This window comes from Bombus vancouverensis, unplaced genomic scaffold, assembly GCF_051014615.1.
Source record: "Bombus vancouverensis nearcticus unplaced genomic scaffold, iyBomVanc1_principal scaffold0027, whole genome shotgun sequence".
NCBI lineage: Eukaryota > Metazoa > Arthropoda > Insecta > Hymenoptera > Apidae > Bombus > Bombus vancouverensis.
In genome coordinates, this window is record NW_027468918.1 from 916,677 (window position 1) to 934,931 (window position 18,255).

Consider the following 18,255-nt stretch of genomic DNA (forward strand, 5'->3'; position numbering starts at 1 on the left):
CATCTCTAATATACACATTAGAGAATCATTCATAGCCGCAATCCTGTTTACCGCTAACATTCCTGGTACTCAATAATTCATTAGGTGTCTGCTTTAGCCGCACAGAATACACCTGTAAATAATTAATCGCCATTAATATTCCATCGACTTTTGAAAATCCCTCGTGTGATCTATTTCATGCGATGAGAATACGTATAAATTGAGATTGCGATCGACCATCCTCAGTCGGATAAATCGAGTGATTCAAATTATAACACAAAAAAAAGTTAAAACTAGTTACATTATCTTTTTCAATTTTTATGTATTATTTGGCGGAAGAAACTTTGGTAATTGGTAAGTAAAGTTCACCTCCTTAATGTTAATGATTTTAATATGTTATTAAGCTCAAAGTTCTAAGGAATTTTCTATATATATATATACATATACATAACTGTGTGCGTATATATATAATATACGTATAACAGCCAAAGTTCAGCTCTCAAGTGTACGCAAAACTTTTATGTTCATTTTACGCTATACCAGTATGTTTCATGAATTTGTTTGCTAACAGTATGGAAACAAATAACAAGCAGAGGACGAGCTATTCATGAATTGTTTTGCCAGCGTGTACGCTCCCAATATTTTCTATTTGAGAAAACATACTTGTTGCTATTGCAACTACAAATATCTTTACAGTCGACGCTTTTGCCGCGAATCATTGGCTAACATGTAAAATCGAGAAAAAACATGGTTTATTGTGATGGAAATGTGGAAAACCGCAAAACCGATATAGAAGGGAAAATAAAGGAAAGGAAGGTAGGGATAAGTAGAAGCTTGGGGCTAAGTTTAATTCACTGAAACCGAGCTGCTTGTATTATCACAAAACAAAATTGCCAGTACGTCATTTCCGTACTCTCGCCCTCGCGAAAATGGTTTCGCTTGTTAAGGAAAAAGGAAGAGACAGGAAAGAGAGGAAAAAGCAGACGGAGAGCGCTTTTAAAAAGCTGGCGAACCGTGTGTTACCACAACGAGACACGCGATGCTATTTGTCGCTTTAAATTGTGCCGCAACTCGTTTTTGAGATCTTTGCCAGGGGCGCGTTAAAACATGCTGAAAATATATTTCTGGCTTTTCTGGGGTTTAACTGAAATATGACAAATAACGTTGTAAAACATATGTACTTATGACTTACAGAGTAATTGAGTGTACAAAATATATAGTATACAAAATAGCCAGCGATTTAGGGCTTTAAAAGATCAAAAGGAAAGAAAAGAAAAGAAAAGAAGAAAGATAATATGTTGTGGCAGTCTAAGTCGATCTAAGAAAATAGATAAAGGGAGGGAGGGGCAAAGCTAGTTAATCTGGAAAGAATCCAAGCGTCAATTTCAAGCATTTACAGAGAATCAAGCGGTCTGGTTAAAGTCGTGAGTTGAGCAATTATCCCGCGTTAGGTTCAATCAGGTTAGTCCCACGCGAAATTGATCCAACCATGCGAAAACGAGTGTATTCTGATTTCTGTCGCAGATACTTCTGGCTAGTGCAGTACCTACACGGTGGTTGTTGAAATAGCCGCTTCTCATCTATTTTCCGCAGCGCGGACATCATCCTTTGATCCCTTACGACTAACGAAGTTTTCGAAGATGTACGGCAGTTTGAGATTCTACTTAAAAATGATCATGATTGCGGTCTGTGTGCCGTCTGCTCTTCTTTTTGTCCTTCCGTTAAAGACTGGTAAGTTGATACTGATTAATTATGCGATCGAAACCATATATAATGGCTACAAAAATGCCGCTAATATAATATTCCTTCTTTCTTGTATCTGTCTGCCTCTCAGGTCGTTTTACTAATTACAATAAGTAATTTCGACTTCTTTGCGCTCTCTTTTAACGTATTGAAACTTGATCCAGTTTCGAGAAAATGAAAAATTCGTTTCTTCTCTTTGCTTCCCCGTTCCTTCTTTCCTCCTTTTTCCCTTTTTACATCGCTTTGTTTTACATCGCAATTTACATTTATTTGTAAAGTTTGAATCTCCTCGATATTGAAGATGTTGAAGCTGCAAGTATGTGTTTCATTTTAATCCATTCGAGACCGAGATTTAATTGTAAAACGATACCTAGGTGTCGGTACGATCTGAATGTTTAGTTGGAATGATTCTGTGTTTTACTCTCTCCAGGGTATCCTTTTCATACTTTGATTTTAAATCGATGACAATCTTAAATAGTATGCCTCATATTTTTAAAATATAAAATTATATACTATGTTATTCTATAATGTATTATGTACAGTTCATATATATATATAATAATTCTATATTGAAAAAAATATGAAATTAACAGGATATATACATTACTACATAAGTTATATATAAAATATGTATATTATACCCTTGCCTACTGACTGATATGAATTTCTTTCGGTCTCGAATGCGTTAAAAGAGAGCGCAAAGAAGTCGAAATTACTTATTGTAATTAGTAAAACGACCTGAGAGGCAGACAAATACAAGAAAGAAGGAATATTATATTAGCGGCATTATCATGTTTTTGCTCTCTTTAATTCTTTCATCGAGACAGACAATCTACAGGTATTAATCGACCAATTTCTCCAAGCTGATAACTTCGAATTGATGTTTATATATAAGAAGTGTTATGTGTTAATATGTCTAAATGTTTAAAAGGTGTTATAAATTAAATGTTGTTAAACGATACGTAATTGCCTTTTGATCGTAAATTTTACTATCAAGGGGTCTTTTATGTATGCGTAATCATTGTGAATTATAACAATTTATGTGATCGATATTAAAGGTGTTTAAAAGCATGTATTTTTTTCTATATTATTATTCTCCTATATTATTATCCTATATTATTATAGCATTCCTATATTATTATAATATCCAATTACATGTTGATACACAAGATATACAGATTATTATTTATAACGTTTTGGTTTTCTTAATTGAGTCATTCATTTAGTACAAATGATAAGAAATTAGTAATAATTCACAAAAAAAGGATATTGTAGTAGAAATATTATAAAAAAACATTTTCTGTTTTAGTGTAGTGTTGCTCCTTCTTACAGACAGTGTCGTACAAATCTGTACGTCTCTGAGAAAATGTAGGTATCCGAGCCCTTACTTCCTCAACAACTTTTAGATCTGATAGAAAAAAGAAACATACGAAGTAATAAGTAATGCTTACTAATAAATTCAACAAATACAAAGGAAGATGGCTAAATCGATAAATTAACGAGATTAAAAATTAATTACATCATGGATCTCTCGCTTTTAATTTTAAGCTGTAAATTACCGATATCGGTGACTGCCATATTCTCTTGAGTTTCCAAATCGTAAAGAATCTTTCCCCAGGGATTGGTCAACTGTGTATGTCCCCATGCGACGTAACTTGCTTAAGGAACACGAGCCGGTGATATGCAGGCAACGTATAATTGATTATCATTCGCTCTGAAACGCTGAAGTAATGACCAGTGCAGTGGTCCAGTGGTCATATTGAATGCCGCTGGATATATCAGCATTTGGCAACCTAACCCAGAGAAGCAGGAAATATGAAGCCACCGAATACCAATTAACTTCGTAGTTGCACGGTTCACATTCCATCATTTCTGAATATGCGAGGACAGTCCTCTTATTGTGCTTTTAATTCTTTTATTTGTTTCATTTTCAGCAAATATACTGGTTTTTTAAATTAAGCTTCTTTTTATACAGAGTTACAGATTATATTAATTTTATATAGAATATATTTAAGAAAGATATTTAATTTTTTGCTAGTTAAGTATTGATCGATTAAGTTACTGTACCTTTGTTCCGATAAATGCGTGCCATTTCCTCGAATCTAATATCATAGCAAATGCCAATACCTATTTTGCAGCCCTTCACATCGAACGTCGTTAGGGAGTTACCAGGACTGAGTGAATCACTCTCTCGAAAAGTAATCTTATTAGGAATGTCGATGTCGAATAGATGTACCTAATAACATAAAAATGTGGTCGCTAATTATATTGCTGCAACTTTTGTAATTTAATATCAAAGTTACCAACTCCTAAACTTTAATTATTTTTTATTTAATAACTGACAGCGTTTTTATCACTTTCTTTTATTAAAAAATCTTATCATTTAATAATGTTTAAAAAGGAGAAAAAATAAGTATAATAATATTTTAAGTATGTGAAAAATTTATACAACAACAAACACATTACAACAAAAATGGGCGTTTCCCGTATCATAACGTATTTTATAAACCGTAAATTATAGAATTGGTTATAGTATACGTATGTACATATGTATATTTCTAAATTATTCCTAGATAGAGTCACATTCTTCACCCCGATATTTTCAAATTCAAAGCCATAAAGGAATATATTACTTACCTTTCGGTGTCTTGCTATCAAAGTTCCATCGGGAAACCAAATAGTACAGGTATTGTACAATTTATCGCCCTCTATTTCAAGCATCGTACCACCAACTACATAGATGTTGTTTTCTTTAGCTGCGTTCGATGAAGCAACGCTCGTTTCACCATCAGGAATACTCTCGCCGTATTTAGGAAAGTACTCTGCATTGCAATATTTCAATTAATGAAAAATAACTGTCTTTTGTTCCAACCATAAATTAAATTGAAATGTTTGTCAGTTTTTTATTTTCTAAATTATCAAAATAACTAAGTTTTATATTTCGACTTAATTAAATATGCAATTTCTTAGCTAATAGTATATATAATAAATTGTTTCTACAGGTTCAAAATGAAAAATGAATATTTAGAAATATTTAATTACGACAATGCTATTTGTGTTAGCATCAGTGGCTTGTTACTCAACGACTTTGCTAGTATAAGTACCCAATTATTAGTATCTTAAAAAATATATTTATACAAAAATCACGATAATCATGAAAATGGGGAAATCCTATATTCTCGAATCAATTCACAATTTATTTTGTATATTAATTAGATTCCGCGCTCATCAGCACGTACTCACTGGCGACATCGAGAAAATGTATCGGCAATTCCTCGTACGACCAGAGGATCGGAAATATCAATGGATATTATGGCGCAGCGCGAGTGGAGAAACAGAAACATATGAGCTTAACACCGTAATACTCTTATCATAGAAATAGAAGCAGTCCTCAATTCCCGCCCGCTAACTCCTATCTCCACCGATCCAAATGATCTCCTAGCCCTCACTCCCGGACATTTCCTCATTGGCGATTCATTAATGGGCCGAGTTATCAAGGTTCATCCAGGCGCCGATGGTGTCATCCGGACAGCTACAGTTCAGACGGCAAAGAGCATTTTGGATCGGGGCGTCAAAAGGCTTGTCCCACTGCCAATTCAACCCGATCTCGAGAAACCCGAACAACTAGCCACCGAGACGAAATAAGATGGGAACTTCAACCACACCTCGCTAGTTTGATCGGTACCCTCTCAACGGGGGGAGAATGTTACGCCATGCGGCTTACCATAGGTCATATTCTTAACTATCGATCGCGGCACTATAATGTCGCAGACGGATCGTCGCGTCTGCCCGGCAAACAAACATTGTAGTGGCAAGCGCGTGGTTCATTAAGCAGGGCGACTTCCAGAAACGTCGACTCGTGGCCCGTATTTTACCTCGCAGTAAAAGAATGTGGCGTGATCCGAACGTAGTGGGGGTCGCCTTCCAGAAAAAACGAAAAAAATCGAAAGGCGTTCAGAACTTTTCGAGAAGTCGAACCGTCAACACATGTGGTATGTCGCGCATTACTTATCAACCAAAACGCAGTTACATTTTTTTTGTTCCATTTATATCTTTCTAGTTAATAAGTTGTTGAAATAAACATTAATTTATTTGTGTTAATTCTGTGGAATTTCATTGAACTACCCTTATTATCATAATCGAAATAAGGGGATCGATCAGTTCGTAGCGTCGATTATTTAATCGTAACGGGAACTTACAACTCTCGTTGACGTGCTATCTCGCGATCGCGTCTCTCCGCGAACGGTCGAAACAAAATGATTCACTAAAAACTGTCCTGAATTCCTAAGAATTTATTTACCGCAAAACTGACAAAGTGTTTATTTAAAAAATGAGGTTGAAGGTAGTCCTTTTCTTTCATTTCATTCATTTTCATTTTCTTTCTTAAGTATGGCTAACACAATATCTAATCAATTAAAATTTTATATTTTCACGTGGAAAGTTTCTTTAGATAATTATTATCAACATGTTGACTAACTCTTACGGATTAATACGTGTCTGTAGGGCAATCCGGTGGACTTGATCGGCTTTTTACTTCGAAAGTTGAGTAATCGGTGTCGCTTTCTTACGCATCTTTGAACTGTATAAATGTTTTGAAATTGTTTGATCCAGAATGTACGTACCACACCGGACAATCAAGAAGGCACGTTTTATGTCTTTCTTTCCGATTAATAATAAGCCATTTACTGCAAAGAATGAACTTTAAAGGCATTAAACAGCACATCAATGTACATTTCAATTAGACTAAATAATAATGCTATGATTTTATCGGTAGTAACTTTACTTATTAACTTGAATTATTTCTTTCTTCTACTCCATGTTAGGAAGAGTATCTTTTTGCTTGAAATAAAAAATTGATATAGGAGTAATAATATAGATAGAGATCAAAAACTGTTAGGGCAGAAATTACACGTTTGAACTTTATAGTTCAGTATAGTTCAAATAGAAATTATATAGAATTATTTAATAATTTGTATTCCACTGGAATAAAAATTTAATTTCTGTCTTTATCAAATCTCTATTTCAGAGTATTTGTACGTATGTACTTATCGTCTGCTGTATGATCGAATATCGAATAGGTAATAATCGTTGTTACTCATTATGTGAGAAAAAATTATGTATATTCACAACTATGACTATTGCATTTTAGGCGCTTGGCCATGGATCGCTGCATTAAGTTTTCGTAATCCCCGAAACCCAGACAAACCACTATGGAAGTACGGAGGTTCCCTGATAACGGCTAGGCATGTTTTGACCGCAGCACATTGTGCACATATGAATGGAATAGAAAACATACACAATCATAATATTGCCATTCTTAGATTGGTGGAGGAGGTGCCATTTTCGAGTAAGTCCTCAAATATATATGTCGGAGATGAAAAGAGCACAGGAGCCTTTGGAATTTTGGATAACCCCGCAACATTGTAACCTAGAGTCTACTATAGCTGTAATCAAACAATTGTAGTTATTCAACCCGATTGTAATTATTCGAGAATTGTGATAATGAGCTTGGGCTCGAGGCGACAGTCAGTCGCCGAACGTAGCCGCGGTCACGGGATGAACGTTTTGCCTAACAAGGTATGGAGTAATTCTATAGCTCTCCTTAAAAGAAATATTCGTGGCGACACGCGACAGTAAACATTCCAACGGTTTCTGTCCCGTGGCTCGCCACACGCAGACCCTATTCTTCGAGTAAGATGATTGCCAGATGTCGATGCGTCTCCGCAGTACATGTTCGGCTAGCCCGAGGGCCCGTAATAAATCTTAAGGTTTAGTTAACTAAAGTCCTTCAAACAGACAAACAGTCTTTGTCCCAGCTACGGGAAGATAGGGGAGACATATTTTTTAACGAACGGCGTCTCCCACTAGCAACTTTCCCTCGAGGGCGGCTAGCATCTTTTTCTAACCACCGATATGGAGATTGACCAATTAGCAGCAACGTCAATTTCCCTTACTTCCTAAACGAAGGCTTTCCTCGACGAATCCGATGATCTCGTGTCCTTAGACACACCCCAGTATAGTTTTCCTCTGTGGCATCATCGGGACAGGAAAGGCATTCTCGCTCGCGATCTCATCGATCAAGGAGTAACGCCTTCGCGATCAGTGATTATTTTCAGACTTAGACTTTGTGTGAACGTTCTGTCGTCATCCCGTTAGCCGCGGATTCGTTATTGAGCCCGAGAACATCGTCACTAGCGTCGCGAGTGCCGAACCGCTGTGATCAACTGTTAAGACTGTAATAATTCTATCATTGCAATAAACTACGCCTGTGTGTACTGTATCAATGGCTAATCCTCGAGAAGATTCATTTGACGCCCACAACCCCATTCCCAGTGATGATCCGACATATATATATGTATATATATATGTCGGGTTAACATTAGGATTTAAGGCGCGTAACGATTCTTCGTTTGAATTAGCCATTGTTTTACAAAACAGAGAGTATATTTACACGAATAAACAAGGTTTTACAAATATTATGAATAATGAATTTTTATAAATGATATGATTGATTAACAAATGATAAATTAAATTATTAATTAGATTAAAGAATAATAAGTTTTATCGAACAATAAAAGAAACGAATAATATATCTTACGATTTACTAATTTAACGAATAATGAAAATTAACGATTGATAAATTTACAAATATTGAATTTAATTTACGCTATAAACAATGATCCGGGGTTCAAACGAATCCACGGTCAACGGGAAAACTTTAAACAATTTTATAACACAAAAAAATACGTTTGCCGAATCACTCGGAAAAAATTACTCGATGTATCACTTTCCAAGGCGATCACACGAATGCCTCTCTGCATAAAATCTTTTTCGTAATCCGACTGCATTTGTTTGTTATATTCTCGCTGGAAACATCGAGAAGGTTCCAATCGTTGTTGCTAGGCAATATCTGTCAGAAGTTTGTTATATACTCCTTGGAAACATCGAGAAAGATCCAAACGCCGTTGCTAGGCAGTTTCTGTCTGGAGATTGATTCCTCATACAACGTGTGTCCCATTATATCGACATCTCTAAAGTACAATTCTATGTGATTTCTAGGGAGAACAATACAACCGATCCACACCTTCGTCAGGCAAAACGTTTATCCCGTGACCGTGGCTACGTTCAGCGACCAGTTGTCACCTCGAACCCACTTTCGCTTTTCACAAATGTCAAACAATTACAGATGACAATTACTTAATTACAGTTATGATAAGATCTGGGCTAAAGCATTAAAAGGCTTCCTCAAAATTGCATAGGGAAGGCTCCGGTTTTCATTTCATCTCCGACATATATATATATATATATATATATATATATATATATATATATATATATAACTGTACATAATACATTATAGAATAACATAGTATATAATTTTATATTTTAAAAATATGAGGCATACTATTTAAGATTGTCATCGATTTAAAATCAAAGTATGAAAAGGATACCCTGGAGAGAGTAAAACACAGAATCATTCCAACTAAACATTCAGATCGTACCGACACCTAGGTATCGTTTTACAATTAAATCTCGGTCTCGAATGGATTAAAATGAAATACATACTTGCAGCTTCAACATCTTCAATATCGAGGAGATTCAAACTTTACAAATAAAAGCGGCCTGTTCCCCTTTCCACGACAGACTCTCATACCATATCCGCTCTTATCCAGGCTTTTACTTGAAACCAGCAATGCGTTCATTTACAATTTAAATTTACCCGGACCATCTACTGAATCGTCAGCCTTTTATAAATATATAATGAACCCAGAACATGTGCCTGTGCCCCTGGTATCGATGTTCGGCTTGTGATGTTCGTACCGGAACCTTCGCACAATTTCAATTTGTCACGCGTGAACATCGATTCTTCCAAGGGTCACAGCTTTATGCGGCTAAATCCTTTAGAACGATTAAAATGATACTAATGATATGGTATTTTTTACAAAGATTTAACATATCCATAAAATAGGAAGTTTCGTGCTCTCCTATTTTATATTAATTATAAATTAATATGTTTTATATGTGTTATTTATAGATCTAATAAATTTTGTATTGGTTTACAGCAGGTGCTCCGGGTATAAACAGACGACAAACGAACAAATAGAAATTCAAACTATTGTCGTTGTTTAACTCGCATGGGACTATAAGCTCGAATTGGACTTAAACGTTACGATCGTCGAGAATAATTACTATGTGTACCCTGTACGACGGGCAGAGAATCTTAAGTTATTAACGGCAATTCCTTTGTGCATAATTCAGGTTTATTAACAACCTGTAATGGATAATCATCGATGAACTCTTTTTGAATAAAGTTCACATTTATAAAGCAAACACTATAAAATACGACAGGACAATTGTAATCGATAAATGACATTTTATTAGGATATTATAAGAAGCTAAGATATCGAGGTACATTAAAATTGAGTCCGCTGCAACCCTCATGACATTTAAAATCCTACGCGTATATTGAGTAAAGTTGTTATATTAAATATAATCATATTAAATACAAGCTCGTCCGCTGGATTCCCAAATTATTTGGTTAAATACTTTAAATACGAGAATACCGAGTGTTAACAGTAGTAAATCCTCTATATGGTATGTCTACTTTGCTATCTTGAATAGGTAAATAACATTTCACTTTAACGCATTTAACCAATATTAACATTTAACATTTAACCAATATTATACGCATATGCACATAATGTTACTGTTACATATAATGATATATACGTAGATATACACGTTAATTAAATCCTCTATATGGTATTTTTATATCAGTATCGTAAACATTGTAAACCGGAAATCTTTTATTACACACGTACATATACAGTCAATATTATTGTTACATATAGTGATACATACGTTGATCCACACATTAATTAAATCCTCTATATAGTTTCTCGAGTAGTTCTCTTCAATACCGTTATATCGATGAACTCTTTTTGAATAAAGTTCACATTTATAAAGCAAACACAATAAAATACGACAGGACAATTGTAATCGATAAATGACAGTTTATTAGGATATTATAAGAAGCTAAAATATCGAGTTCTAATTGTGAATATCAAGCGCTCGTCGTTCGATGAGATTACCAATATTTTCTTCCTGCTCCTCTACATGGCGCTACGCAGGACTCGCTTCTGAGCACGTCTTTCTCGTTGGAGGCTTAATCTTTCTTTTCTTTTCCAGTAGAATTTTTACACAATTCTTTCTCCCTTTTATCATTAAATTACCTGTAATTCTTAACGATCTTTAATCTTTGTCGCTTCTTCCCTATATATATATTTTTGTTTACTTTTCTCCGTAGCGAATTTTGTCTTTCTGACGCAGGATTAGGTTCCTGGACTTAGGGAGTTGCTACACGCCAGCTCCACCATGGCGACGGCATTCACTAGGCAGCCTAGATAGCCACCTTTCAGCTCACGCTTCGGGACACTTTTTTCGCTGAGATTCTCCGCGATGAGGCATGAAAGCAGAGACCACCGTCTGCGGAGGCATGATTATTCTATTGTTCCTTTTAACGAGTAATCGTTTTACTCGAGTCCTCTTACTAAACCGTAAGTACAAAAGACTATTATACTTAGATAGGTACTTGGTCTCAAGAACCAACTTATTTTGGTCTTTCGATTAAGTTCTTAATTAAATGCTCAATTAGATATTCATAAATATATCTTCATAATATTTCCCTCATCTATTTCTTTGACATTCTAGCAACCTCGTTAAGACGTCCGCCACTTCAACTTCTATCTACAAGTGGCAAAAACTGAAGCTGACCTTCTTCATGGAGAAACATGCCGGAAATGGCATCCGCACGTGTGAATAATTATACTCAGTGTCCAGGTAGTTCTTTCGATCATCCGATAGAAGTCGTTTCTGTTTTTCAGAGTTCGTTCACGCCTCCAGAATGTAAAAATATCCAAGGAAGTACCATTAGGAAGCAATGAAATTCAGAGCTTCTGTGGTTATTCCTTTTTCTGATTGTTTCTTTTCTTTGCCCAAAATGGATGATTTCTATATCAAATTGTTTATTCGTATTTTTTTTAATATTCCTTGAGATTTTCAATCAACTCGATTTCGAATTTCTTAGCACCCGATCTTCTGGTTGACGTCGTTAAGAAAGAGGAACGAGTGCACAGGAAGCATGGTCGGCGTGAGCATGATTAGATCTGCCCGATGACCTTGCCAGTGATAATAGCGGTTCGTTAAGGTGGTTGCAGTCTTGGTTTGCTTCTGTTTCGATTTCCAGCGAACTCGTCAGCCGGCATGGCTTCAGAGATGCTCCCCCTGAAACAAGTCGAAGGGAAATAATTAATGGACTCTCTGTTCGATTGTACGTGGATGACAAGCTGACCGTAAAAAGAAATATACAAATACGATTAGAAAATATAATCCGAACCCCTTTCGGTTTGATCTGAAGGTTTCTTTTTCTAGACGGAACCAAAGATTCTTATCTGGTTTATGGTGAGCTAAGGAACTCTTTGAAAACAGCATTTATAACTTTCGAAAAAGAGACAGGTATTTCTTGCGCGAACAATTGAATAATTAATTCGTTCTCTAAATATCCTTATTTGTTGTTCCTAAAATACATAATGATTGGAAGCTTCTTACGGGAAGCGCAATCAGCCGCTGATATCATTGAAGTCGAAACGCCATTAAAACCATATTACGATTCGCATGCGACATGCTCCATTCATGAAAACACAAAAGCAATAAACAAGTACAAATCAACGAAATAAATCCTCCGAGAACGAGACGTTACAGGAATTATACCATTGCGAGGATACAAAAGACTTGCTCATGAGCTACTTCCTTCAAGTAGTTGAGCGGTGTATTTTCCGGTCGTTAACTTCCATATAATGGGATATTAAAGAGTACGGACACAACGCTGCTATTTTTCAACTGTTCATTATCAAATTACGCAGCGGGAATCGTTGCAACGACAAAACTGTAACGACTCGTACCTGCGTATCTTCCATTTAGCTACGGTAAACGCTGACTTGTTTGCGTTTTTTTTTTCACTTCCTCGTTACGGAAACCAGGAAAAGTGATTCACAATACAGTTTCTAACTGTACTTCTCGCGATTCTTCCTTAGAAACAAGCAATTGCTTCTTTTCAATTTCCTAAACCTATAATAAAACAGTCCATTCCTTGAATAGAAATTAACTTTAAAACTTTAGGCGCATACATTGTACGTATCGTATGTATGTATTTTGATTTGAAAAGAAACGCGGCAAACGCCTTTGAAAAGACGTTAGGTTTTCAACACCTTAACTAACTTAATTCCAGCGAGTCGTAAATCTGCTGCATCTCCAACATCTGAATATCCATCTTTTACAATGACTTGTTCTCCAACTTATTAAAATTACATCTCCCCCGTTGCACCGACCTTCTTTAAAGGTTCCCGCGGCAGGTTGAACCCGCATCACGTATCTTCCCTCTTCCTTCCACCCCTGTTCCCTTTCTCTTTCTATCGGACGGGAAGAGCGGGAACGCTTAAAACGCGCGAATCACGCGAGCGCCTCACGATTTGCGAAACATCACGTGAAAATCACCGATCCGATCTCCGTGCGCGCGGTGCACCGTGGGGGTAACGATTAAATCGACAGGATATACTTTATTGGCTATTCCGTTATTACAGGCTGTAGTTGGCGGGGAAATAGTCATTATGGATCGATGAACTCCATTGTAACAACGCACCTTCGAATTGCATCGGAAACGCTTCTGTATTGCGTGCACCGTATAACCTATCATCGTCTGTTTAGGGTAAATCAGTGGATCGGAAGTTACGTTTCTATGTTTCTCGCCTGTCAGTATAACACTGTGCAAGAGATACAGCAAGATCCTAAAATCATTCGAGTACAAGTAGCGTAAAATGGTCGTTTAAATTTCAATAAATTAACTATTCATACGTTAATTGTACGCGGTCAGGATTAAGGGGTACGGCGATGGAGAAGATTTTGTTAGCTAGATGTTGAGTAAATAATCGAAGATGATAATTTTATAAATGTTTCGTATTTATGATGATGGAAAAGATTTAATTTGAGTTACGTTACGTTTGAATAAGATAGACTTTTCCAAGAGTGGAGGATTTGTAGAGATAGTGGACGTAATAGTAGTATGATTTAATACTTGATGTGTCTTTTTTTTCTTTGACATATAGGTCACTGTGGGGAGTAATATTGATCTAGATATAACTATCTTTTCTGAGAAGTACGTATATGCTTATGGGAACTATGTTTGGTTAATCAATAGAGCCATTCTTTTGAGAAATTGAATCTAGAAGAATTCGACGATACTTTGCCTTGTTTCAATAGTACATCATTTTAAAGAAACGCCTGCGATTATAGTATATAATAGCACATAGGTATATGCAAAATTGCATTTTCAAATAATTAAATCAAAAATATAGGAATGTATCAATGGGAAGAATATTTGTTAAAGATCTTTCCTTTTTAATCAAATTCGTCCAACAACCCCATTCTCGCAAACATAAAATGAACGGTGCCTTTCTCAAAGAAACAAGAAGAAAATTGCTGTCGTTCTAAAGTTCTTCTCCATTGCTAAACTACCGTTCGTGTTTCTAGTTACACTCCAATTATTCGATTGTAAGAAGCAAGCAATCCCTCCATCCAAGGGCTAGATATAGTTTCTCGAGTAGTTCTCTTCAATACCGTTATATCGATGAACTCTTTTTGAATAAAGTTCACATTTATAAAGCAAACACAATAAAATACGACAGGACAATTGTAATCGATAAATAACATTTTATTAGGATATTATAAGAAGCTAAGATATCGAGTTCTAATTGTGAATATCAAGCGCTCGTCGTTCGAGGAGATTACCAATATTTTCTTCCTTAACAATATTAATTACGAAGTTTCGATACCGTTTATGACATTAAGATCTCTTAATAAAGTTGTATCGTTAAAATCTTACTGTTCCTAGGGAAAATATATAGTTAATATATATAGTTAAATATATGTCGGAGATGAAAGGACACCGGAACCTTGGGATAGCCCTGCAACATTGCAATCTAAAGGCCACTATAACTGTAACTAAACTATTGTAGTTATTCAATCCGATTGTAATTGTTCGAGATTAGTGACGGTGAGCTTTGGCTCGAGGTGACAGTCTGTCGCCCAACGTAGCCGCGGTCAAGGGATGAACGCTTTGCCTAACAAAGGTATGGAGTAATTCTATAGCTCTCCTTAAAAGAAATATTCGTGGCGACACGCGACAGTAAACATTCCAACGGTTTCTGTCCCGTGGCTCGCCACACGCAGAGCCTATTCTTCGAGTAAGATGATTGCCAGATGTCGATGCGTCTCCACAGTACATGTTCGGCTAGCCCGAGGGCCCGTTATAAATCTTAAGGTTTAGTTAACTAAAGTCCTTCAAACAGACAAACAGTCTTTGTCCTAACTACGGGAAGATAGGGGAGACATATTTTTCAACGAGCGGCGTCTCCCACTAGCAACTTTCCCTCGAGGGCGGCTAGCATCTTTTTCTAACCACCGATATGGAGATTGACCAATTAGCAGCAACGTCAATTTCCCTTACTTCCTAAACGAAGGCTTTCCTCGACGAATCCGATGATCTCGTGTCCTTAGACACACCCCATTATAGTTTTCCTCTGTGGCATCATCGGGACGGGACGGGCATTCTTTTACGCGCTCCCGTCGACCAAAGAGTAACGTCTTTACGCTCAGCAATTATTTTTACGAGTCAGACTTAGATTCAGCGAGAACGCCCATCTGTCATCCCGTTGGCCGCGGATTCGTTATTGAACCGGAGACCACTGTCACTAGTGCCGCGGACGTCTCACCGCCGTGGTAGATTGTCAAACCTGTGTTATTCATACCTGTGTCAATAAATCGTATCTTCGTTACACCGCAACGATGGCTACCTTCAACGAAGACTCCTCAAATACCGACAACCCTATCCCCCCTGCTTCTCCGACATATAATTAATTAAAAAGGGGGAAATATAATTCTGTAATATCGTAGAATAGCTTTGATTGAAGATCGGCTGAAATTAGAAAACACCGTGTACGTCGTCTTTTTGTAGTTTGTTTACATCCAAGAGCGCCTAGTAACAGTGACGCGAGAAAAGATAAACAGCGTCAAAACAGAAGTACGGTTTCATATTTCAAGGAGTGGCAATCGAGAGGCCAGAGCATGTGAGCCAGAAAGTGTGTGCGTGTGCGTGTGCGTGTGCGTGTGTGCGTGCGTGTGTGTGTGTGTGTGTGTGTGAGAGGACGAGAGCAAGAGCGAGCACGACCGAGCAGGAATGCATTGGCGAGGGTCAGAGTTGATCGAGACGTCGAAGCATAGAGTCGTTAGAATTGTCGAGTGTTAGAGTTGCCAGTGAGAGAGAGAGAGAGAGAGAGAGAGAGAGAGAGTTACCAAATATAAAAAATACGAGCGTTGCATTTAGTTTTCCTGTTAATCAAACATCGTTTCTCTGTCTAACTAATATCTGTATTTTCAATCCATTATTAATAAATTATAATTAATCGGACAAAATTACACCTTTAATATATTCCGATATTACAATAACTTACCTTTTTCTACGTCAATGGACACGAAAGACGTTGAGTGAGGAATTAGAACAAGTGTGGATCGTTGGAAACCACTATGCTGCGGTCTACCATTCGTTTTACCCTATATATACCACGGAACAAAGGATAATTTTCACCGGCTTGGCTATGGCTACTGGTGTGGATCCAAGTATCCGGGCCATACTAGACGCTATGCAGAAGCAGAACGAAATCAAGTTAAGAAAACTGTTAAAGGAGACTATTAAAGCAGCGACTGATTTCCGTTGAGATAATAGGGGTGATTGAGTTTGTATAACACTGTGATTCACTGAATTATAAATTATATATTTCCAACACTTAGATTACACTGACGTAGAGAAATAAATAGTTAACAACTTGTCGCACGAAGATGTGATAGATATGTACGCTAGAGCAGGGCTCTTATAATGGAAATTAATGTATTAATGGACTTAGCACTATAATATATTTAGGAGAGAAGATGTATGTTCGACAACACCGAGAACCGACAAAAGATTTTCGTGAAGTATGCGACTCTCGCGCTATGTGTAGACTGCCGCGTTAGGCGTTAGTTTTTAGACTGTCTGTCGCTCTTTTTCTAATACGGAAGAAAAGTTCGGTGTGGGTGTGCCCCTGTGCCTAAAGAACGCGGATTCGTTGTTCCCACTTTCGTTAGGAAAAGTGAGGGTAACGAACCGCGGTGTCGATTGGTCATGACCTGCACTACTGCTCGAAGGGATGAGTAGGAAGTCTCCTACCATCGTGGTGGATAGATGACTGTGTGCGTGAGGAAAACATAGCTTGTTTTATTAGAGGGCTATTCGGATTTTCCTAATGGGTGCATACCCGCTTTCTCCGTGTTTTAAGTACGCCTAATAAACCCAAGGACCTCTCTAAAAACCGACTGTGTTTCGAGAATATTTTTAAGCTTTAGAAATTCTTCAAGACAAACGGATTGAAGACACATGGCGAAACAATACAGGGAAGTGAAAGTTATGGTGGGTCCTTAGGTTTATTGAGGGTCGAAGTGACGTTACGCAGGCTGGTTGTTGTCCGGTGGCGCGAGCTGGCGCGGGCTGGCGTGCAGATGTTTTAGGCGGCGTAACAACAAGGAAGATCCTAGAAAATGAGAAGGGTGGATTAGAAGAACGAAGAAAACTCGAAGAAGATACAAAAGAAGAAACTACAGAGACAGAAGACAATTCAAAAGGTATATTAAATAATAAGTGCGATTTACTTGATACCGAAAGAGCTATTGAAATTAATGATACGGTTCAAGATATTAAATTTACTGGAGGTAGAAGCCGCACTCAAAATGATATGGAAGATGTAGTAGAAGATTCACAAGAATTATCTAATAAAAGTAAGTTATCAGAAATAAGGATTGCACTTAACAAAATTGAATATACAAAAACTATTTTACGGAATAAAAAGAATTCATTAGAAAGAGAAAGAGGAGTAAGGGGAAAGAAGAAAATGTACAGACAGAAATTATTTCAAAAAATATATCAGATGATAAATGTGATTTGCTTTAGAAAAAAAAAAAAAAAAAAATATTATCCACAAACTACATTAGGAATTTATCTATTTTAGTGAGGAGAAAGAGAAAGGATAGAGGAGTTGATCAATAGACTGTGGATTTTGAAGCGTTTATGAAAAACTTACAATTTTAATAAAATATTCAATGTAAAGTCTTTGTTATAATATTCAGATAGATAGATGAAAAAAATACTGAATTTGCATAATTACTCATGGCTTATTGATCAATCATGCGACTCGTTCAGAGGTAACTCGAGTTGTAAAGGCGACAATTTATTAAAAATGGTATATCTGACGTACGATGCATTTGCTCATGTTAAACTATTTAAATAAGTATAAAAATCACGCGAAAAAAAAATCTACTGAAAATAATGTTGAACTAGTTAATAATAATAAATCATATAGTGAAACACAAACCTTAAATCAAGATTTTAAG

General features: G+C 36.6%; 1 protein-coding gene across 1 annotated transcript; it reads right to left on the reverse strand.

Annotated features, from left to right (window-relative positions):
• Window positions 1-3,547: 3,547 nt before the first annotated feature.
• Window positions 3,548-6,318, reverse strand: LOC143304222 (omega-amidase NIT2-A-like). Its single transcript, XM_076626611.1, has 3 exons — window positions 6,206-6,318; window positions 4,360-4,544; window positions 3,548-3,958 (listed from the first exon to the last, which is right to left on the reverse strand). Exons 2-3 carry the CDS (start codon window positions 4,441-4,443, stop codon window positions 3,776-3,778), a joined length of 267 nt encoding a protein of 88 aa, XP_076482726.1. The 5' UTR covers window positions 4,444-4,544; window positions 6,206-6,318; the 3' UTR covers window positions 3,548-3,775.
• Window positions 6,319-18,255: the final 11,937 nt, after the last annotated feature.